We start from the raw sequence: 23,405 nt of genomic DNA, 5'->3' as shown, positions 1-23,405 counted from the left end.
TCAGCCCTACCCTGCAGCTCCGACGCTTATCAACTCTAGGGCTGTGGGCCACTAGGTCTGCCCTGCTCCCCAGCACTCAGGCAGCCCTCGCCCTGCCCAACCCCGCCAGCGAGCTCCAAGCGGTCCCGGGTCGGCAGCTCCGCCCCGGAATCCGCCCTCGCCGACTGCAGCCAGAACTTTTGGTAGTCAGGCGCTGCCTGGGGCGCTGATCTTCCTCCGGGTCAAGGCTGGGGTCAGGAGGCTGGGGAGGCTCCCTGTCGCTGGAGTCGCAGCTAGCAGTGAGCGGTGAGAACGCGATTGTCCGACTGACCGGTCCAAACCCATCTGCTTTTCTTAGTCTAGTCTCATGGCGAAGAACCCAGGAAGAGCCTCTTGCTGGCTGAGTGGAGAGGCTTTGATGCTGGCCGCTGGCTTCTGCGGGGCTGTCGCTAGTCTTAGCTGAAGACCCTAAGGTGCTTCGGAGTTTCCTGAGCAGCACTGGAGAACTGACTTTAGGTGTTTTGACTCAGGATTCACCACCCCCAAAATGTGGTAGGAGATAACATACCACCCCAAAATACACTTCTAAAGCGTGGTTTCAGATCTGAGAAATTCATGGTTTGAGAAGCAAAACTTTTCTTTCTTTTTTCTTTTTCTTCTTGGCTTTTCGAGACCGGGTTTCTCTGTGTTTCCCTGGCTGTCCTGGAACTCACTCTGTAGACTAGGCTGGTCTCAAAGTTAGAGATCTGCCTGCTTTTGCCTCTGGAGTGCTGGGATTAAAAGCCTTTGATGCCCACTACTGACCACTACCTCCAGGCGAGAAGCCAAAGGACAGCGGGTTGGAGCAGACAGCATTGGTCACCTGTGGAAACCCTTGCGCAGCACCAACACCTTGTCTAGCTCCCAACCCCTCAGCACCCCGTGGTCCCAGCCCCAAGCCTCTGCTTTTTCCTTTAGTTCTGGTTGGCCATAAAAGCTCCAGCCTGAATTCTTCTCCACTCTTAGTTTGTGGGATTCCCTCAAACATAAACATACATAGTTGCTTTTATTTTTATTTTTTGAGACAGGGTTTTGCTATGTAGCTTTAGAGCCTGTCCTGGAAGTTGCCCTGTAGACCACGCTGGCTTGGAACTCACAGAGTCTCTGCTGCCTCCAGAGGGCTGGTGTAAAAGGCATGCCCCTACCCCACTCCCCACCCCCACACAAACACAGTTGCAGTCTTTGGTTGCTTTTTTGTTTGTTTTGTAAAGCTAGCCTGGCCTGGCCTTGAACTCACAGAGACCCACCTGCTCGTGCTTCCCTAGGGCTGGGATAAAGACCTGTGCCAGCACCGCCCGGCCTGTTTTGGTTTTAAGGAAGAGTCCTCTCTAACCCTGTCAGGCCTTGAACTACTAATTGTCCCATCTCTACCTCCCAGGGACTGGGGTTACCAGGACATTGCACTATGTCCAATTTTGTGCACCTCCTATTTAGTGTATAGGCTAAACAAAGCATCTAGAATCGCAGGTCTAACTGTGATCAAGGCAAAGATGGCTGCCAGGACAGGGGCTGGGAGGAGGGAGGGGCCAGCAGCAAGCCCAGGAGGGAGCAGTGGAGTTGGAGCCCACAGGGTTGGCACCTGCCCCTTCAGGGTGGACAATGGCAGCCATCCCTGAGGGGTGACAGTAATTGTGTGCTTGGATTTCTTCCCTTGAGCCACTGGCTCCCGGGTCAAGGACAAGAGCAGAGAGGTTGGTCCCCATCCCTCCCTGGAGTGGCCTGGAGTCAGGGTTCCCACCCTATCCCTGGCCCGGACCACCCGTGACCTGATTTGCCCTGGTTTGGTGCCCTTTGCTAGGAGCCCTGAGCAGACCTGGGCTGGCCTCGTGCTTCCCAAACTGCTCTCCAGCAAGGCCTCCACCACCACCTTCAGTTGCCTTGGGGCGGGGTGGGGGTGGGGGGGCGTGAAGGACACAGCAGCAGGGCAGACTTTCTCAGGTGGCTGCCAGCCTGTCCTTAGGTCAGGGTCCTCAGCTGTCTGGGGCTCTGCAGAATGCACTTTCCTCCAGTCCCCTTTCTCTTCACAGCCTCCTTTGAGCTTCCTTCAGCTTTAGTGGTGGACAGTGTGTGGGGGGGGGGCAGCAGGGGGTTGGGACTTCCTGTTTGAGGGAGGAGCTGGATTGGGAGGTTTGGTTTTGTTTACTCAGAACCTTCCTGGTCCCAATCACTTCACTTTCTTAGAAAATGAAACTGAAGTGGGCGGGAGTCACGTGACAACTGTGAGCTTTATATTGTGCTGCCTTAGCCTCACTTCTCTCTGTCCTGCAGGGCCGTGGGTAACAGCATGGAGTGTCCTCACTGCAGGCATGTGTCCCGCGAGGAGTCACCCAGGTTCTGTAGCCAGTGTGGAAAGAAACTGTCTCCTGCAGCTCCTGTACAAGGTCAGGTGGGGAGCGCACAGTGGGACTCCAGGATGGAGTAGGGTCCCTTCCTTCTCTGGTGGGCACTAGTGGCTGAGCTTTCCTGAGAACGTGTGTTTTCCTCAGAGCAGACTGCTCTGGTTCCGGCTATAGGTGCCTACCACTTTAAAAGAAAAGTTGGTTTTGGTTTCAGTTCTTGGTGAGAGCATTTGCCAGGAAGGAGCAGCCACTGTTGAGACAGGGACTCCGAGGATGGAAGCCTTGTCCAGCACTACGTGGTGGGGGGTTGGAGGGGGGTGTTCAAAGTTCGGGGTGACTGTGAAATATCACCAAACTTGTGAGTCACAACCTGTGCCCACCCATCCTCAATAAGCCGATTAAAGGAACCAAATTGCAAGTGGAAAGCAGAGGGGCTGGAGAGATGGCTCAGCAGTTGAGGGCACTGGCTGCTTTTGCATAGGAACCAGGCTGGGTTCCCAGAACCCACAAAGTGGCTACAGCCCCTGGTGACTCCTGTTCCAGAAGATCTGATGGCCTCCACTGATCTCCACAGGGACCAAGGACACCTGTGACAAACAGACATACATGCAGGCAAAACATTCATACAAAAATGTATAATTTTATGCCGTGTGTTGGTGGCGCACGACTTTAATCCCAGCACTTAGCAGGTAGAGGCAGGTGGATCTCTGAGTTACAGGTCAGCCTGATCGACAGAGATAGTTTCAGGATAGTTAGGGCTGTTATACCAAGAAACCCTGTTTCAGAAAACCAAAAACTAAACAAACAATACACACATGCACACACACACACACACACACACACACACACACACACACACACACACACATTTTAAAAAATGTTTAAAGAGAAAATAAAGAGGCAGAAAAGGGAGATTCATTCAATGTGTCCACAGCGGTAAGAGGGAACTTACCCAGTTACATAGTCAGAATCTGAGCCCTGTGCAGCTTGGGCCTGTGGTTCAGGTCTTGCTGGCTTCAGTGTGGAGGGGACCTCGGGGTGCTGCTGTGGCTCCTTGGAGGAGTCCCTGCTCACAGGTTTGCAGTTGGCTGGTTATAGCTAAATATTATTATGAAGGTGAGGGACAAGTTCACATATATCTTCTGTGATCTGGTGGTTTCCTGTTCTTTGTTCTTTTATTTTGGGTGAGCATATTGACAGAATATGCGAGCATTTGCCAGGAGAATGGGGGCAAGATGTGTCTGAGAGCCGGGCGGTGGTGGCGCACGCCTTTAATCCCAGCACTCGGGAGGCAGAGGCTGGCGGATCTCTGTGAGTTCAAGGCCAGCCTGGTGTACAAGAGCTAGTTCCAGGACAGGAACCAAAAACTACGGAGAAACCCTGTCTCGAAAAATAAAAAAAAAAAAAATGTGTCTGAGAGCAAGGGTGTGTGGCATTTCTGCAACATGCCAGCAGGTCTTCTCATGCTTGACTCCTTGCCAGGCTGTCCTGGCAGGTGGGGAGTGTGGCAGAGAGAAAGGTGCAGGAACTTTTGTCTGCCCAGGTAGAAAGGGCAGCTGAGCCTGGCTTGGTCACTGACCTTATGCTCTCACACAGGGCTGCGACTGTTTACCAGATTGGAAAATGAAACCAACGTATGCACAGTTTAGGGCAAAGTGCTAGCTAGGGTACCGGAAGGCTGGGGTCATCCTCTGCACAGTGGCTAGAAAGAAGGAAACAGAAACAGAAACAGCTCCCTTCCTCCTAGCTAGCTCAGGCTTCCAGGGCTGGGGCAGCCTGGACGGACATGGCAGTGAGGGACCCGTAGCTGGCTTGATTCCGGGGCTGAGATACCAGTGCTTTCTGACCAGAGGCTCTTAAATGTTTGAGCTTGGAGGGGGAGCTATGGATGAGGATGGGGTTCCTTTGGGGTCCCTAATGGTGCAGAGATGTCTTTGTGAGGGTAAGGGCTTCAAGTGCTGTGTATCTGCGGTTGTCTATGTGCTGCGGGGATGTGGGTGTCCTGTGAGATTCCACACCTCCCCTCTCCCGAGTCCCCAGGCCCCTAGTAGGATACTGGAATAGTGGACAGCTCCCTTGATGACGGGAGTGAACTGCTGGGCAGTGAGGGCTTTTTTTGCTGTTGTTTTTAGTTTATTTACTTTTATTTCATTTGCATTGGCATTTTGCCTGCATGTGTTTGTTTATGTGAGGGTGTCAGATCTTGGAGTCAGAGACTTGTGAGCTGCAATGTGGGTGCTGGGAATTTAACCCGGGTTCTCTGGAAGAGCAGTCAGTGCTCCTAACCATTGAGCCATCTCTCCAGTTCAAACAATAGTTTCTTTTTTTTGGGGGGGGGGGGAGTTTGAGACAGGGTTTCTCTGTGTAGTTCTGAAGCCTGACCTGGAACTCGCTCTGTAGACCAGGCTGGCCCCACACTCACAGAGATCCTCCTGCCTCTGCCTCTCAAGTGCTGAGATTAAAGACATGTGCCACCACTGCCCGGCAGTGAGGTTTTTATTTTGTGCGTTTTCCATGTTTTCATGAAGGGCATATGCCTGTCCTGCCTCTGGGTCCCTGGATGGGTCAGGATCTCCACGTATAGGTAGCATAGGTGGGGTGAGTCCCTCTCCAAGGAGAGCACGCGGTGGATACTGACAAACCTGCCAGACTTTCCAGGCATGGACTGAAGGAGGTCAGTCTGGGGACATCCTGCAGATAGATTCCCCTATGAGGGACTGGGAGGGCGGATGTTTGCCCAGTGTGGGTGGGGCCAAGCAGTTAGTGTTTGTTTTCCTAGCTCTGCCTCCAGGGTTCCCCTGGCCTGACACACAGGTGAACTAGGCTTTGGGGAACAATTGTGACCGAACAGTTCCAGCTTCATGACTTGACAGTTTGTCCCATATTGTGACCACCCACGTTCCCGGGATGACATCCTTAGTGACCACCTGCAGGACTTTCCCATTGTCCTAAGTGTCTCCCCCTTTAGCCACCACCTCCCCTGTGTCTGTGGGCTGCTCACCCTTAGGACCTCCTAAGGCCCCCTGGAGTCACAGTGTCACCCTTTCCCCTCGGAGCCATGGCACTGCAGCTTTAGCCCAAGTGCGGGTGCCCAGATGCCAGCTGGCGGCTGACCCAGGAGCCTGTGGCTGGCGGCTGACCCAGGAGCCTGTGGCTGGCGGGTGACCCACTGCCTAGCCTGTCCACTGAACCTTGCTGGGCTGGCAGCAGGGCTGACCAAGGACAAATGCATCTTGTGCACCATTTTAACCCTTTCTGTTGTCGTGGTTTGGGGTTGTTCATGAGGCCTGTGCGGCCCTCACTCTCCTTCCCCCTAACTGTTGGGACCATTTGGAGTCCTGGCCTCTAGCTGCTCTTCCCTGCTAGAGATCTTTACTTTCCTTCTGATTTGAGTTACTGAAAGCTGTGTCAAATTTGTTTACCAGCTCTGCTTCACAAGCACGTGTTGCCTTGGCCTTGAGGATCACCTGTCGGCCCACCTGACTGTTGGGTATATAAGCTTCCAGGGTGCTATTGCATAAAGGGCTTCTTACTAGTGACTGGAGGTCTGTGTTTCTGTCTGTGTGTTTCAATCTCCAGCCCCTTGCCCGGTTCGTGAACTGTATGTTAGCGCGTAGAGTGCAGACAGGCGTCATGCGCTGCACCTAACCAGACTTTCTCAAGGAGAGTCAGCTTGTTGGGGTCCAGCCTGCCCCTTGCTCTCTGCTGCTGGGGTGGGGGCAGAGGTTTCCTATGATTCAGCCGCTTGGGAGAAAGAGCAAGGATGACTGTAGCCTGTGCAAGAGAGGCGCAGCCAAATTGTAGGGCTAACATATTCACCAGATCTGAATTGATATAAAAGTTCTTTTGGTTTTGGTTTTCAAGACAGGGTTTCTTGTGTGATAACATTGGCTGTCCTGGAACTCGCTCTGTAGACCAGGCTGGTCTCGAACTCACAAAGATCCGCCTGCCTCTGCCTTCCGAGTGCTGGGATTAAAGGCCGATAGAGCTCCTGGTGGCTGGGACGTGGCTCAAGCAGTTTCCCGACACCCACATGAAGCTTACAACCGTTCCTAAGTCCAGGTTCAGGGGATCCATCAACCTTTTCTAACCTCTGAGGGCACCAAATATGAATGTGGTGTACAGACATACACGCAGGCAAAATATTCATACACACACAAATAAATTGAAAAAAGTTAGGAAAAAGAAAGTTATAGGGGAGAGAAATAGAGCAAGCGAGTTCTCAGAGATTGTGCCCGAGAGGGGATGGGGTGACTTCAGGACAGTTAGAAGTCACCTGGCCTTGCTCTGAAGCTATCTGTGTGGGGTCATGTGAATAAATCAAAGGCCACTGTCCTGTTGGGTAGTAATTTTTACACCAGCGCGTGCCCTGCTGAGACTGGCCCTTAGCAGTGGGCTCTGCTGCTCGGCCGGCCAGTGCATCAGGCTGAGTGCTTACCCGGTAGTCACAGGGGGGAGATTTTGCTTTTGGTTTTGCCTTTTTGTCTCTATAGCCTGGAACACCTGTCCCCCTTCCCAAAGTTCTGAAGCTTGTTGGAAGCAGGGCAAGGCCTGCGGTCCAACCCCACCCCTGGTGCTGTGAGGGGCCTGGCAGGTTCCCTAGTTTGAGTGTAGCTTCAACTGTTAAGAGGTAGTGTTGTGGAGAAAGGGCTCTCCCAGGCTCTGCTCGGTGCTGCTATTTCTGAACCCAGCTCCTGGCCTTCCAGTTGTCATACAGAAACACAGGTGGTGGTGCCAAATGGCCTTCTTCCTAGAAGGACACCTAATACCATCAAGTCCCCTCCTGTGACCTGAGCCATGTCACTCTGAGTTCTGAACTGGCAGGCTCACAAGTAGGCAGTATAATACACAGCACTGGGCCTCTCAGTCCTGGGCCTGGGCCCCTCTGCCCACTGGCTGTTGGTTCCCACGTGGAGTGCCCTCCATGCTCCCGCTGCCTCCGGTCCCTAGAGACAGAGGCTGGCTGCAAAGCTCATTTCCTGTTTCACCCTCCATGCCTTCTCCAGTGCTGAATTTACTGCTAGGTGGTGTCTGGGTTAAGGCCACAGCACAGACCCTGGCATCCATAAATCCAAAGAGTCTGGAATGTTTTGGTAGAAGTTCCATCCATTCCCAAGTGCCTTACCTCTGGGAGTTCCCTCAATCCAGACACCACCCCCAAAAAAGCCCACCTAACAATGACCCGGGTCCTCTCTGCTTTGCTGGAAAGACCTCCGGGAGGATTGGTATCCATTAAACCTGGGCTTTTTCTAATTCAGTTTGATTTGGTCTGATTCAGATTATTGCATCAGCAGAGAGGTTTATTGGTGGCAGGAACTTTTCAGGTAGATGCTGGGCAGTGGGAATTGCTGAGCAAGGCTCTGGTTGGAAGAACTGGATCAGGGAAGACTAGCATCTTTGGGGTGAAGGTTCCTGTGTTCCTTTGACTTTCAACTGCCTGAGTTTTACTTGAGAAGGTTGGCTACTTTTCTTCTCACTGGCATCCACAGCCCCTGCCCTGCCCCTAGCTCAGCAGAGGTTTGGGGTTCAGGTGTGGGGTTTCCTGCTCCTTTCTCATCCACAGCTTTGCTCTCAGGCTGATGGCTGAATGGGCAGGTGGGTTTACAGCTGGATCTGCTGGCCTCTCAGAAATAGGAGGCCAGGGCCCTCCCATGTGCTTGCCTATTGGTCCTCCTGGTCTCTTAGGTTAGAGAGATGCCAGGTGTGGCTGGTCAGGCTAGCAGGGGTGGGGGAGGTGGGAGACACATTCATCCTGCACTGTGGGATGATGAGTCAGCAGCTGTGAGAAAGTAGGAGCTGCTCTGTGTAGACTGCAGTCTCTGCAGCGTTTCCCCTTGTATGTGTGAGCATGTGTGTGACTTTGTAAATGTATGTGTGCATAAGTATATGTCTGTATGTACACACATGTATATGTATGATGTGTCTTTGTAAATGTATGTGCGCATGTATCTATCTGTGCATGTGTATGTATGCACACGTAAATGTATGTTTATGTCTTTGTAAATGTGTTTGAGTTCATGTATGTGTCTAAGCATGTGTGTATGCACATGTATATGTATTTATGTATGTGTCTTTGTAATGTATGTGTACAATACATCTGCCAATGTGTACATATGCACATGTATATATGTGTGTGTATGTATGCATGCATATGTTAGAGAAAGAACCTTTTTAGGACTAAAAGGGGGAGATGTTCTGATAATCTGGACACGGTGTGAAGATGTGTCTGGGTGTTCCCTCACCTGCTTAAGGCACCTTTGACTGGTTTACTAAAAAGCTGAACGATTTTAGCTATCCCGGCCAGCGCGATGCGAACTGTGGTTCCTGATAAACCTGGGGGAGAGGAATGAAAGGACAAGAGACATGAGAAATGACGGCAAGACAGGATTTCTGATCAAGCCGTCCAGTTTATTTTTTCCTCAGAAGCTGTTATTTAGCAACCGGGCAAAGGGAGGGAAAGGAAAGGTATCAGGGAGAAGGGAAGGGTATCGGGAAGCTCTTGTCTGCTGGAATTCAGGTCCGGAGATGTCCCTAGCGGATAAGTAAATATTGGGGTCTGTGATTGTTGACTAACAAAGGAAAATGCTAATGAGTTCCGGAGCCAGGTGCTTGCAGGTCTCTGTTAGGAGATAAGACTCTGGGTTGATTTCCGAGACCCTGCAGAGCTTAATATGGCTGTAAACAAAATGCAGATCTCAAAATACAGGTCTGCCTGTGGACGGCAGTGAGCAGACAGTGTGGGGAGAAGGGGATTGGTAGGGACTCAGGGAGGAAGTGGATCCACAGGATCATGGGGCCTTGGGGAGCAGTAGGGAAGCCAGGCTAAGAGAAGGTCCCAGGCACCATGTGGTGTGAGGCAGAGCCAGAGCTCAGAGACAGCCAGGTTTGAAAGCAAACATTGTAGGTAAAATTCAGACTCAGGTTTGATGTTTGAAGTGAGTGTGTGGGACACAGCTCTGGATCCGTGCGTATCTGATGTCACCAGCACTGAGACACGTGACTGGGCATTGCTGGCCTGAGGACCCCTCAGAGGTCATGTGTGTATTATATTTAGGTGCAGTCATGTCCTTGACCTCTGCCACAGCAGAGAGTAAAACAAAACAAGTAAGTGGCTGGGTGACACAGGGAGACAGGACTCATTTGAGGAGAGAAAGACAAGGGTCTGAGCACTTTTGTCATAGGATTTGGGGGCTTTGAAGCTGCCTAATCTGTGTGAGTGTGTAGGTGTGGTTGGGGCTTCTCTGAGGAGCCAGTGGGAGTCCTCAGAATTAGACATTGATACTGGTGTCCTCCTTGTTCACCACATCTCTGTCCTTGGATGGGGGTACTGTTTTCAGTTTGCCCTGCAGCTTGCAGTTGTATGGGAATGCTATCAGAGATAAATCACTGATCAAAGGGTGCAGTGGGTTCGAGACCAGCCTGGTCTACAGAGCTAGTTCCAGGACAGGCTCCAAAGCCACAGAGAAACCCTGTCTCGAAAAACAAACAAACAAACAAACAAAAAAGGGTGCAGTGGGAGGTGGCTGCTTGTTGGTCCTGGCCTCCCAGTCACAAAATAATCACACAGAAACTGTACTATTTAAATAACTGCTTAGCCCATTAGCTCTAGCTTCTTAGTGGCTAACTCTTACATAGTAATTTAACCAATCTCCATTAATCTGTGTATTGCCATGTGGCAGTGGCTTACTGGCAAAGTTTCAGCATGTCTGACTCTGGCAGTGGCTCCATGGCTTCTCTCTGACTCTGCTCTTCTCTCTCCCAGCATTCAGATTAGTCTTTCCCCACCTAGTTCTGTTCTTCCCTGCCAAAGGCTCAAAGTAGTTCTTTATTCATTAACCAATAAAAGCAACACATAGAGAGAAGGACTTCCCACACCAAAAGGGATCCTTATTTACTCATAGGTCACATGGAGGCTGGACTCCGTGCATGGTTCCTTGGGCATTTTGTGGGTGGACTGGCTAGTGGTGCTGAAGCTTCTGAGTGTCACCCAGCAAGATATGCAAGGCAGGGAACTCCAAGCTATTGCTCAGAAAGGTGCTTGCAGTAGGGTCACCACCTAAATGAAGAGTGGGTGTGTTTGGTGGGGGAAGGGGAACAAATCATGCTGCGGGCATCCTGCATGCACTGGGAATCCACTGGTGTAGACATTGGGAGTGGGTGGGCATCCAGGCCATACAGTTTTGTTTTTCCATCCTATTTGCCCCCTGGTGATGGAGGAAGGTCATTGGTTAATTAATAAAGAAACTGCTTGGCCCTGATAGGTTAGAACATAGGTGGGTCGAGTAAACAGAACAGAATGCTGGGAGGAAGAGGAAGTGAGCTCAGACACCATGCTCCCCTCTCCCGGGCAGACTCAATGAAGCTCCGACCCAGGATGGACATAGGCTAGAATCTTCCCGGTAAGCGCACCTTGGTGCTACACACATTAATAGAAATGGGCCAGGCAGTGTTTAAATGAATACAGTTTGTGTGTTGTTATTTCGGGGTATAAGCTAGCCAGGCGGCCAGGAGCCAGGCTGTGGGAAGAGGCCTGCAGCTCTTACTACACCCTGGTTCTGCACTCTCTGGTCCTGCCCTATAAATCTGGGAGCAGATAGAACACACAAGGTCTCAGAGACGGTGGCTCTCAGGGGATATTGGTGGGGGCAAGGGGTCCTGTTTGCCCTCCCTGGAACTTGCTGCTCTTCCCTGGTGTGATCATACCTTCACTTGCCCCAACAGATTCTGAGAACAATGATGTCTCATTCTCAGAGGGGAAGACTGAGCAGGGGGAAGAGTGGAAAGAGGAGGAGTCCCCAGGCTCCAGCAAGGAGCTGGAGAACCCAGAGGAGTCTGATGCCTCCTGGACCATCCAAATGGTGAGCGAGTCACACCTGCTTTGCCTGCCTAGATTCTTCTCGCACCCTCTGCTCTGCCTCAAGCTGTTTCCTGATGTGACCTCCTTGGTTCCTGGGGTTGGTCACCTCTCAGTCACTAAACAAAAGAACCAGTGAGTCCTGATCTTATCAGAGGACAGAGAAGACACAGAGGTAAACCCTAGACTCTAGGGTGTGAATACACTGGGAAGAATAGATGTGTGATCTCCTCGCAGGGAAAGGAAGAAGTCCAAACCAAAGGCTGTCTATCTGTCACCAGAATAAGTCTTAAAATAACTAGAAAGCCTCAGTATGACAGCACACAGGAAGTGCAGCCTGGGAAAACCGTGGCCTGGGTGTGGCGGTGGCGCTTACCTGTGAGCTCAACTCTCAGAAGGCAGAGGCAGGAAGATGGAGCGTTGAAGGCCAGTCTTGCCAGCCTGGGCCACTGTGAGACTCTGTCTCAACCTCCTCCAGACCAGGTGCCTGTAGCAGCTGGGTGTGGTGATGCCTGTCATCCTGTCTTTCCAGTGTTTGGAAAGAGACAGGACGTTGAGTTCCAGATCAGCCCCAGCTACATAGTAACAGAGTAAGACTTTGTATCAGCATCAAACCAAGCCAAAGGGGCAGTTAGTCTGTATTTATGAATTAGAGGGAAGAAAGTAGCTGAAGGAATCATTGTCAAACACTTGGCAAATTTGTTTTTAAAAACTCAATTTTAAGCTGTGTGTGGCTGTACACCTTTTATTCCAGCACTGGAGAGGCAGACACAGGCCGATCTCTGAGTTCAAGACCAGCCTGGTTGACAGGGCAAGTTCCAGGAGAGCAAGAGCTGCAAAGTGAGACCTTGTCTCAAAAAACAAGACAAAACAAATAAATCAGTGTGACTGGAGAGATGGCTCAGCCCTTAAGTGCAATGGCTGCTGCTCTTCCAGAGGACCCAGGTTCAAATCCCAGCACCCACATGGTGGCTCACAATTGCCTGTAACTCCGTTTCTAGGGAATTGGATACCTCTTCTGGTCTCCATGGGCACAAGGCATACATGTAGCGCACATACATGCATGCAGTAAAAACACCCAATACATAAAATAATAGTAAAAATAACAATAGTCATAATAAATTAAAATGTAAATCCAACAAAAACCAGACTCCCAGAGGGGATGTTGAAGCGGTCCATGAGCAGCCGGCCACACACGAGGAATTCTTTGTTGTGTAACAGGCAGTTTCTAGCCAGAAAGCACAGAGTCGCAAAGACAATAGGATGGACTCTCCAAAATGAGAGAGAACAGTGAAGCTGTTCTAGAGAAATCCCTGTGCTGGAGGTGCAGCATAGGGCAGAGTGCAGTCCAGCCAGTATGCACAAGAGCCTGGATTCGAACCAGCGCCACAGACAGTGCGCATTATCAACACCCCAGTCGGTGGTTCCCGGATACCAACTTTGAAGTAGGTGCCTCTCAGGAAGAGGGGTTGGTGTTGCCTCTGACTAGGTAAGGGAGGGGCATGATCTGGTCGGAGCTGCACCTTTCAGCTGATGAGAACGGGAACCTATTCGAGAGAGGTGGTGACCAACAGCACCGTGACTGCTGAATCTCACGGAAGTGGTCACTGGAGAGAAGAATCTGCTCAGCAGTTAAGAGCACTTGCTGTTCTTCCCAAAGACCCATCACCTTCATCCGCCAGCTCACAACCGCTTGGAACTCCTGCTCCAGGGGATCTGTCGCCCTTTTCTGGCCTCTGCAGTCCCCTGCACACATCCCCCCCCCCCCCACAGGGATGGATATGCAGAATAAAAAACAAACAAATATTTTTAAAAAATGTTTAAAGAGCACTAACGCTAGCACAAGTGCCTGCAATGCATGGACCAGGTGGAAAGCACGCACTGGTTGCTAGTGGGGTCGGCTGGTGAATGGCTTGTGGGGCTTTGCAAGTGCGTTTTAAAGCTTGGCTGTCAGTGCTTCCTAAGTCCTGTGGTGCTTCAGCACTGGGCTCTGAGGCAGGTACCAGCAGAGATGGATTGATCTTTCCATGTTGGGGGTGGGCAGATCTTGTGGAGCCAGTGGGTGGCATGAGGTGCTCCACCTGCGCCCCCCTCCCCCGCAACTTTGCCCAGTCTCAGAAAGCTCCTGGAGAGATGCTCAAGATTATGGCTGCAGGGTTTTAAACGGCTACATTGCGATTTTCCCCGTTTCTTCTCCCTGTCTTCTCAGTCAGAGGACCATTCAGAAACATTGTACTCATTAAAAAATCTGGAATTTTAATTATTTTTGGGGATGGGGGTGGGGGTGGCGGCTGGTAGTTCAAGACAGGGTTTCTCTGTGTAGCTTTGAAGCCTGTCCTGGAGCTTGCTCTGTAGACCAGGCTGACCTGTGACTCACAGAGATCCATTTGTCTTCGCCTCCTGAGGGCTGGGATTAAAGGCATGCTCCACCACTACCTAGTGGACTTTTAATTCTTTTTTATTTTCCAAGACAGGGTTTCTCCATAGCTTTTGGTTACTGTCCTGGAACTAGCTCTTGTAGACCAGGCTGGCCTCGAACTCACAGAGATCCGCCTGCCTCTGCATCCCAAGTGCTGGGATTAAAGGCGTGTGCCACTACCGCCCGGCTGGACTTTTAATTCTTAATTCAGCTTGGTTTGGTGTGCTATGACGGCAGTGGAGAGATTTAATATCAGGAAGGGAAACCTTTTGGCAACCGGTTTCAACTCTGTCTTTTCTTTTCTTTTCTTTTTTTTTTTGGTTTTTCGAGACAGGGTTTCTCTGTGGCTTTGGAGCCTGTCCTGGAACTTGCTCTGTAGACCAGGCTGGTCTCGAACTCACAGAGATCCACCTGCCTCTGCCTCCTGAGCGCTGGGATTAAAGGCATGTGCCACCATCACCCGGCCCGACTCTGTCTTTTCTGTGGGTAGCTTCTTCGTGCTTATAGGGTGCTCACTGCTAACTTTCTGCTTCCTCTCGGGCGAGCAGGTTTGTGCATCTTGCAGGAAGGGAAGGCACCAGGTGCCAGGTGCGTTGTGTGGAAGAGCCCTGCTAGCTCTTCCTCCCATGCTGCTCGATGTGAGGTACTGGGTGCTGACTGCAGGGGAGGTATTCCATCTGTGTCTGCTGAGAGGCCAGGCTCTGGAGACCTGGCTCGGGTCTTTCTTTGGTGACCTACCTGTCTAGTATCCCTGAAGTATTCCATCGAAGCAGACGAAAGCCCCTGGGACCAGGCCCCAAGCTTGTTTACACTGGACATTGGTGTGCCTGCCCATCAGGGCACCACGCAGACTTGTTCTGAACACCCTCAGAGCCCTTCCTCAGTGTCCCCGCACCTTCTGTCAATGGTGCCAGACTCTCAGAGATGCTGGAGAGCTGGGTTGGTCCCTGTAAGGAAGTGGCCTTCCTGGGCTTTTCCCGAGGTGGAAGCTCCTTTGGATCTTGCAGGAGCAGGGCAGGAGGTAACCCTCCCCTGTATGAAGGTGGTCTTGTCTTAACAGGAAGTGGACCCTGGGATTTTTGTAGATGCTTCAGGGGACACAGCTGGTGGCCCAGAAGGTGCTCAGTGCCCTCCCAGCAAGAGGAAGAAGAACGAAACAGCCGGGTTTGGGGTTGTGGATGCTGAGCAGGTAGCTTGAGCACACAGTTGTTGAATCATGCCCCCATGACCCCCAGCATTTGGATGCTGAGTCACTGCCACACTCTGAGTGCCTGTCTCAGATAGCTGAGGACCGCTGAGGAGCTGAGCCACCCCTGGGTGTGGCAGTGCAGACTTACTTAGGGTGTGACTGCCTAGAGGGGCTGTTGACCAGGCAGGGTCATTGCTTGGGCTCAGATCTGGGAGGAGGCAGTTCTGAGCTAAGGTGTCTGAAGTCAGGGACCAGATGCCATGAGGGGCCTACTGTACCATGTGTTTGTCTGTAGGAGTCTGACATTTGTGTCATCAGCCAAATGGGACTTAGGTAAGGAGACAACATAATGTTTATTTGACCAAATGGTTACAAACCACTGAGTAGCCCGCCGGGACTGGTTGAAGGGACTTGGTTGCTCACATCACTGGTACCCTGGGGTGAGACTTGCTCCAGATGCTCAGGACAAAGGGTTTATGTGTGGCTCTGTCTGCGACTCCTGGTGTTGGATGCCTCTTAGTCTCCCAATATTTGTGATTGGCCACCCTGGACCTGTCCTGCACTGTTCAGGGAACGAGTGGATGCTTCTTATGGTGGCCTCTTCAGAAGGAAAAAAAAAGCTTCTTTCAAACCTCATCAGCTGTGATGGGTTTGGGAGCCTGACCCTTGATGGAGCAGCATCCCAAGCAATAGGAATCAGTATTGTAAGCTCATAACCTACAAGGACTCATCCCAAAGCAAGAGCAGAGCCCCGTTCCCCATACCACATGGCTGAGAGCAGAGAGTGTCAGAGCATGGATGTAACCCGAAACTGCTTGTTCCTTTCCCGCCGCCCAGACTCACATAATCACACAAAACTATATTAATTGCAACACTATTTGGCAAGTGACTTAGACGTGTCCATACCTAGCTCTTACATCTTAAATTAACCCATTTCTCTTAATCTGTGTATCAGCATGAGGCTGTGGACTACAGGTAAGGTTCCAGGTTACAGCATCTGTCTCCTTCGGCAGCTACATGGCTTCTCTCTGACCCCGCCAACTCTCCATATCTGTTCCAGCCTGTCTATATTCTGCCCTGTCGTAGGGGAAAGCAGCTTTATTCATTAACCAGTAAGAGGAACAAATACTAAAGGACATCCCACATCACAGGGAGGTGGAGAGGGGACAGTGGACACACACTCTCCTGTAGAGTGCTTCCAAGACTTCTCCATTGATAATTGGTCGATGCCACCTTGTCTGTAACCTCGACAACTCTAGACCTGCTGTGTTCTATCTGTCTGCCTCTACGATGACCCTAGGACATAGGGACATCTATCTTCACTTAACGAGAAAGAAAACTGAGGCATATGGTGGGTTAGTAAAGCATCTAGGGTCACCTGACCAGACAGTCACGAATTGGGCGGGAACTCAGGTCTTCAAAACGCACCCAGATACCACTGTGTCCTTACTCGGACAAGGCATGATTAGGGCTGGGACAGCATGGCGCCTTCGCTGGGTCGCTCACAGCATGTGGCTGTCAGTGGGGACTGCAGGCAGCTCTGTGGCCGGATGACCAGGATTCACTGGCCCCCTGTGCCTCAGGGCTAACATTTGTCTCAGGGACACCACTTGGTGGCAGTGTCCCACGTGCAGACCCTTCCTCTTGTAGACACTTGAGTCCCAGGACTCATCTCACAGATGTGCCATCTGTACAATTGAGGAAAGCCATCTTCGCAAGGCTGGTCAGGCGTGCGTCCTATGGCTCTGGAGGAGCCCAGCCCAGAACAAGCCTCAGGTGGTGCCAGTTTGCTCAAAGGGAGGACTGCAAAGATGGCAGAGCAGAGAAGGTGGTTCGTGGAAAACAAAAGCCGGGACGTGGTCTTGTCTCTGAGGCTTGCCTCACGGGTTTTGCAGTCAAAGGCAGGCCTTGGCTTCATGACTTCCTGCTCCCCCAGAGGCAAAGTTCTGATCGAGCATGGCCCAAAGAACCTTTCTAGCTCGTGTTCTTCTTTGTCGTCATCTTCTTCTGGTTTATAATTATTTTATGTGCATTGATGTTTGCCTGCAAATATGTCTGTATGAGTGTGTCAGATCCCTTGCAACTGGAGTTACAGACACATGTGAGTCACCCTGTGGGTGCTGAGAATTGAACCTGGGTCCTGTGGAGGAGCAGCCAGTGCTCCTAACCACCGAGCCATCTCTCCAGCCCAACCTGTAGTCTTGCATCCCTCAGCCAACCATGAAATGGAAGATCTGGAGTCGAGTGTATCTCCACAAATGGTCTCAACAATATCTGGGGCCAACAGGACCCAAGTGGGGAAGGTCTGATTCAGTCATGGCGGGGTAAAGGCAAGTAGGGTAAGGAGGAGTGGACTCAGGAAAGGCATCAAAGATGAAGCCTGCTCCAGGCTTCCAACTTTGGACATGGCAGAAAGTGAAGGGGCAAGAAGAACATGGGCAGCCAGCATAGTGTTCCGCACCTGTTTCTCCCTTAAATTTATTCTCTGAAAACTTTTTTCCCCTCCAAACTCCATATGTAGTATGACTCCGTATGACCTTGAACTTCTGGTCCTCCTGATACGCCACCAACATCCGAGGGATGTAACTGCTGTGCCCAGGCTACGGGTGCCGGGGACTGAAGCCAGGACCAATACTCCATTGACTGAGTTACATCTCCAGACCTGCTTTCTGTTTAGTAGCACACAGTCGAGGATGCTGGTTCTCAGGCCAAGAATTCGCTCTTTGTAGTACCTGAGGTGCAGGCTCACTGGGGACTCTGGGGACTCACCCGGGTGCAGATGCACCCCGGTTTTTGTTTCCTTTTTACCCAGCTAGTGTAATTCACTGTCCAGCTGGGCTATGGTAGGCCCTTGTCTCTTATCGTTGGGGTTCAAGGCGTTCTGAGTCACCTGATGCAGGGTCTCCATCAGTCTTCCAGGGCTTCAAGTCCTGAAACTGGGGGCCTGACAAGCAAAGTTCCTCAAGTTCTGGCCAAGTTACCGAGGTGGGAAGCCTTGCCTGGGTTAGCCAGGGAATCCCTGCTTCTCCCTCTCGCCCGTAAATTCACTGCCATTTTGTGCCGTGCGATGCCAAGGTGTCATGTGTGGAGAGCCTGTGAATGTTGCTAATCTCCAAGAGGGTCCCCAGGTGTATCCTATCAGAAATGAGTCCAAGGGAGGCTAAGGCTCTGGCAGAAGTGTATGGCCCTGCCTGTCACTTCTTGTCTCCATCCCTGTCCCTTTGTTCAGTTAGTATCTGCTCAAGCTAAAGATGTTTACCCAGTGGTTAAGAGCACTTGTTCTTGCAAAGGACCCATGTTCGATTCCCAGCACCCATGTGGAGGCTCACCTCCTTGTCTGACACCAACATACATGTAGACAGAATTCTCATAGACAAAATAATAATACAAAGAAGGTGTCGGTGCGATAGGTCTAAGGCGTGGTTTGGACTCCCAGCTCCACCTGCTTGAGGTTTTGTACAGAAACCTGGAGGGGAAGAGCTGGGGTATGGAGTCTAAGGTAAACAAACATCTCTCTGTTTAGAGTAAAAAGAAGAAGAAAAAGAGAAAACAGAGCACCACTTCCTCAGAGGTAGGTTCCTTGCCTTCCATGCCTTCTGGCCTCTGGAGTCTGGATATGCCTTCAAGCCTTGGATCCCAGGACTCAACCTTGGCCCAGAACCAAGTCCAGCAGGCTGGTGTGGGTAGCCAGCCTGGCCAGTCACAGCGCACGGTGACTATGCCAATGGAGAACGGCTGTGTGCATGCCGCAGGCAGCAGCCTCCCTCTGCAGGGTCACAGTGGGACAGGCACAGACAGTGGCATCGGAGGTGGGACTCAGAGGAACCCTGATCCCAGTAACCACACGGAAGTTAAGGGCCTCAGCACTTCTAAAGCTTCAGTGAACAAGGACCTGCCTCAAGAGGGGCACTGTGGCCCAGCCCCTTCTGCCTGCAAAGGCCCTGCTAAGGTTACCGATGCTGTCCAGAGTGCCCCATTGCCTGAATCTAAGGGGCAGAAGTCTGAACACAAGGAAGAAGGGCCTGTGGTTGCAGAGCTGGCTGCCTCAGAGGTGAGCCGCTGGGCGTGGTGGCATAGGAGTGGGGGGTGTCCTGCTCCCTGGACAGGGCAGGCAGGGCTCCCCTCTGAGTTACTCACCTCGTGGCTGGTACTGACTGAAGCCACAGAGTCAGTGTTCGTTTTATCACTATGACTTAGGGTTTGGGTGATCCGTTTCTTCCAGCCAATTGATGCTACAGTCGAGGCAGCCAATCCAGAGAAGGATAGGAGAGAAAAAAGAGACAATGGTCAGAAACAGAAACCATCCCCTGTGAGTCCTGCTGCCTCCAAGCACCAACACCAGGTATAGGCTTGACTTGCCAAGAGGTGTCCAGTATGCAGGGCTCCTGTCTGTCTGCCCTGGTGGTCCTTCCTCAGCCCGCCATCTCTCGATGGCTGCCCAGTGTTAATGGTGATGTCGTGTGGGAGGCAGAGCCTGTCTCCATGGAACTCTTATGCTAGACAGAGGCGGGAAGGAAAAAGTTCCCTGAGGAAACAAAGGGTCTGATAAGGGTCCTGAGAGGAGGCGGATCCCTCCTCTTGGGTGGCTGGGTGAGACCTGAGGAGATGCTGTGGGAATAGAATCCAGGAGTGAGGGTTTAGCCACAGACACGTAAGGCATGACGGGGAATGGCATGAGCCCAGGCCCTGAGGTAGAACGTGGTGAGCCTGTTCTCAGAGAAAAGGGAAGTTGGGGAGGGATAGAGAGGCTGTGGACTAGGTTGAAGAGGGGCTCCGGCAGGCCATGGTAAGCCGACCAGAAGACTGCCCAGTTCTGAGCCAGGACGGCTGTGGCCCCGGCTGCTGTGAGACATGTCTTAAGCACTGGGATTTAATTGTTTGCTCTAGGAAGCTAAACCGAAAGACAAGGTGGCTGAGACTGGGAGGAACAGGGGTGAGATTGCGAACACCCCGGCAGAAGACCAGAAGAAGCCAGAAGAGAACAGAAATTACGCAGCTGCTTTGAAAAACCAAAAGGAGCAGAGAAACCAGAAGGCTGCTGCACCAGAGGCTGCAGTGAGGTGGGACGTGGCCTCCTGCAGAGCCTGTGTTACAGCTCTGCCAGAGCCATGCAGCTCCTGTCATGCCCAGCCTTCACTCTTCTCAGTGCCTTTGGCACGTTCATCTTTGGGAGGACAGCCCTGGGTGGGCCCACCTGGGACACCAGTCCCAAACCTCTTTCCTGTTGGTCCCTGGGTGCCTCACAGTCAGTGTGACCCTAAGGAGCTCTCCTGGATGACTCCTAACCCACCCCACCCCCTCGATCACTAGCACATTGGGGTTGGATGTCCTCCTTACTAGATAGAAAGAGGAGGCAGCCTGCTGGGGGCGCTGTGTCTGAGTCTGAATGCCTGAAATAAGCATGGTGTGTGTGCGTGTATGTGCGCTTGTGCATGGGTGCTTATTCCTGATGTGTGCACGCACCCCAGCAGCTGGTGTTTCCTTCTCACTCTTCCCAGAACACTTAGCCCAGAGGATGGAGTCACCGTGTACTTCCACGCCATTGTGTCCCGTGACTTCTCATTCAACCCTGACAACCACAGAGTGTGTGTCAGAGGGGGAGAGGGGCTCGGGAAGGAACCCTGGACTGATGCTTGTGAAATGAACTACACCAAGTGAGTGGGGGGGGAGGGGTCTGGTGCTGTCCTTGTCAGTAGTCATGTGACCAAAGCAGTTGGGCGCACTTTCTTCTTCCTTTTCTCCCTTTGCTTTTTTTTTTTCTTTTTCTTCTCCTGTTTTGGTTTTTGAAATAGAGTCTCACTTTGTAGTCCTGACTGCTTGGACTCATGGTAATCCTCCTGCCTCCTACCATGATTGGTGGAAAATGGGTGGGTTTTTTTTTTTTTGTTTAACGTATTCAGTTTATTTTAACATATTCAGTGTTCTGTATGAATGTCTGCCAGCAGGCCAGAAGGGGCCACCAGATCTCACTAAAGATGGTTGTGAGTCACCATATGGTTGCTGGGAATTGAACTCAGAACTTCTGGAAGAGCAGCCAGTGCTCTTAATCTCTGAGCCATCTCTCCAGCCCGTTTGTCTTTTTTTTTTTTTTTTTTTTTTTTTGGTTTTTCGAGACAGGGTTTCTCTGTAGCTTTGGAGCCTGTCCTGGAACTCGCTCTGTAGACCAGGCTGGTCTCGAACTCACAGAGATCCACCTGCCTCTGCCTCCCGAGTGCTGGGATTAAAGGCGTGCGCCACCATCGCCCGGCCCGTTTGTCTTTTGAGACAGGGTTTCTCTGTGTAGCACTGGCTGTCCTGGAACTTGCTCTGTAGACCAGATTAACTTTGAACTCACAGATCAGCCGGCCTCTGCCTCATGAAAGCTAGAATTAAAGGCATGAACTACCGCTGCTGAGACTGAAGGAATGCTTCAGACACATTCTCCTGCATGCATCCCCCTCCCTCGCATCTTAGTGTGGCTCCTTTCTCTGGGCTCTGGCAGGAAATCATGTCCTGTTGTAAAAGCACTGTAGCCTCGGGAATGGGCTTCATGACACGTGTCCTCTGGTAAATGACATATTATGTTACTCCACAGAGACCTTCGTGAGCTCGGATCTCTCGTCGAGGGCAGCATGGTCATTCCCAGGCAGAGCCTGAACAAACCCATCCCTTATAAGTATGTCATTCACCGTGGTGGAAGTAGCAAGGATTCCGTAGACTACGAATTTATCTATGAGCAGTCAAAGAAGAAAGGCGAGCATGTGAACCGCAGTCTGTTGGTGGATTCTGCCTGCTTGGGCACTGGAGGAGGTAAGCCATCGAGAGGCCTGAGTGGGTCAGCCCAGCTCCTGGGTCTCTGGGTCCTCTGCTTGGTACTGCCTGCCTTTGCCTTGATGCTGAGTAAAGCTGCCTTCGGGAGTGGGTTTGACTCAACCCTTTACTGTGTGAAGAGACCTGGGAAAGTCTCCCATCACGGAGCTGGATGGAAGGCGCTGTATCAAGGGTTGGTCGGATGGAAGGTGATTGAGGGTGGGGCAGGAGGGACGGAGGTCTGCTTTGACAGTGACATTTAAAGCGTGTTTTCCATGTTCACGATCTGTCTTCATTCACGTACGCTGCTTACGTAACTCCATTTGGCTGGGGCATTTGGAAGGGCACCTTCGTCCCCCTGTGTTCTGCTGTTTGCTGGCCTTGTCCTCCTGGGCTCACAGCGTGATGTCCTTCCATGGAAGGACCATAGAACTATTGAGAACCTGCTCAGGCACCTGCCACAGTCACCTCTTGTCCCTCTGTCAGAGGCAGAGTCCTGAAAGGGTTCCTTTCCTCTGTGTGTGGTTTAGCTGCTGAAGCAGCTCCAGACCTGGGAGGGGCGGGTCGACTCCTGCCGAGTCTCTTCAGACCATCCTCCTGCCTTTGCTCAGTGTGGACTTGGTTTTTTTCCTGATACTGAGGGTGGAACCCAGGCTCTCAGCGTTGACATAACTTTAGAAGTATTTTAATACATTGATTTGTACATGTGTGTAGTTTCTGCGGGCTTGTTGCTGCTCCCTTCGTGCGATCCCTGTTTCCCATCAGGGGTGGGAAGACATGGAGGCCACAACACAGACTCCAAGAGATTCCATTGCAGAATTCATTTATTGTAAAAATCGTCGGGGCTTTCATGGAGTTAGGGAAATAAAGCTGCGGCAGGAATGGTTCTGGTTGGTCCCTTTCAAACTGACGGTCACTGCTGGTATGTGATTGGCTAGGAGCGCGTCATCAGTTACTGCACTTTTGGTCCTCTGATAGGCTGTCCTGGCCATTTTTCCTTACTCAGTGCAAGTTTGCATGTGCTTGCTTGTGCTTGCGCTGTTGCCCTGCATCGTGTGTGTGTGTGCGTGCGTGTGTGTGTGTGTGTGTGCGTGTGTGTGTGCGTGTGTGTGTGTGTGTGCGCGTGTGTGTGTGCACATGCCATGGCTTATGGAGGTCAGAGGACAACTTTCTCAGCTGTGTCAGCAGGGCCTTCATCAACTCAACTGTCCCCATAGTTCTCGTGATTTTGTTGTTGCTGTTTTGTTTTGTTTTGTTTTGGAGACAGGGTGTCTGTGTGTAACAGTCCTGCCCATTCCGGAACTTGCTTTGTAGAGCAGGCTGGCTGCGAACTCTCTGAGATCTGCCAGTCTGTGCCTCCCAAGTGCTGGTATTAAAGGATGCATCACCACTACCCGCCTTTCCCATCATTCTTTAAGGACAGGATTTGACTTGTTACCCATGTTGGTCTTTAAAATTTTAAAGACAGATTTATTTTTTATTTTACATATATGTGTGAGTACCTATATAGTGTTTGTAGAGGGAAAAAGACCAAGGTCATCAGAGCTAAATCAGGCAATGCAGGCAATGAGAACATGGTATTCCTCAAATACAGATGCCTTAGGATTGATAACCAAGAAGAAGTGTTAAGTCCCCAGAAACTTTGAGGCGCTGGCTCAGACCTTGATTGGCTTTGGCAATTCTACTTTGGACAAGGACCACAGAAGTAAACTTCCCTTGTCCTCTCATCAGGGCCTCTGAGAAAGTTTCTTATCATGTCTAAACCCAGGGCTTTATACATGCTAAGGTAGCACGCTC

The 23,405-nt window shown here is 51.4% G+C and overlaps 1 protein-coding gene across 1 annotated transcript in view; it reads left to right on the top strand.

The window, feature by feature from the left end:
* Window positions 1-276: 276 nt before the first annotated feature.
* Window positions 277-23,405, top strand: part of Rnf213 (ring finger protein 213) — a 97,190-nt gene continuing 74,061 nt past the window's right edge. Inside the window, exons 1-8 of the mRNA XM_075989899.1 lie at window positions 277-531; window positions 2,287-2,399; window positions 11,079-11,215; window positions 18,343-18,870; window positions 19,042-19,161; window positions 19,707-19,879; window positions 20,318-20,473; window positions 21,394-21,608. Of these exons, the coding sequence (XP_075846014.1) occupies window positions 527-531; window positions 2,287-2,399; window positions 11,079-11,215; window positions 18,343-18,870; window positions 19,042-19,161; window positions 19,707-19,879; window positions 20,318-20,473; window positions 21,394-21,608 (1,447 nt within the window). The 5' untranslated portion in view covers window positions 277-526. The remainder of the gene's footprint in view (window positions 532-2,286; window positions 2,400-11,078; window positions 11,216-18,342; window positions 18,871-19,041; window positions 19,162-19,706; window positions 19,880-20,317; window positions 20,474-21,393; window positions 21,609-23,405) is intronic.

The sequence above is a fragment of the Microtus pennsylvanicus genome, chromosome 11 (genome assembly GCF_037038515.1).
Source record: "Microtus pennsylvanicus isolate mMicPen1 chromosome 11, mMicPen1.hap1, whole genome shotgun sequence".
NCBI classification, from domain to species: Eukaryota; Metazoa; Chordata; class Mammalia; order Rodentia; family Cricetidae; genus Microtus; species Microtus pennsylvanicus.
This window is presented reverse-complemented; position numbering and strand designations above follow the sequence as displayed.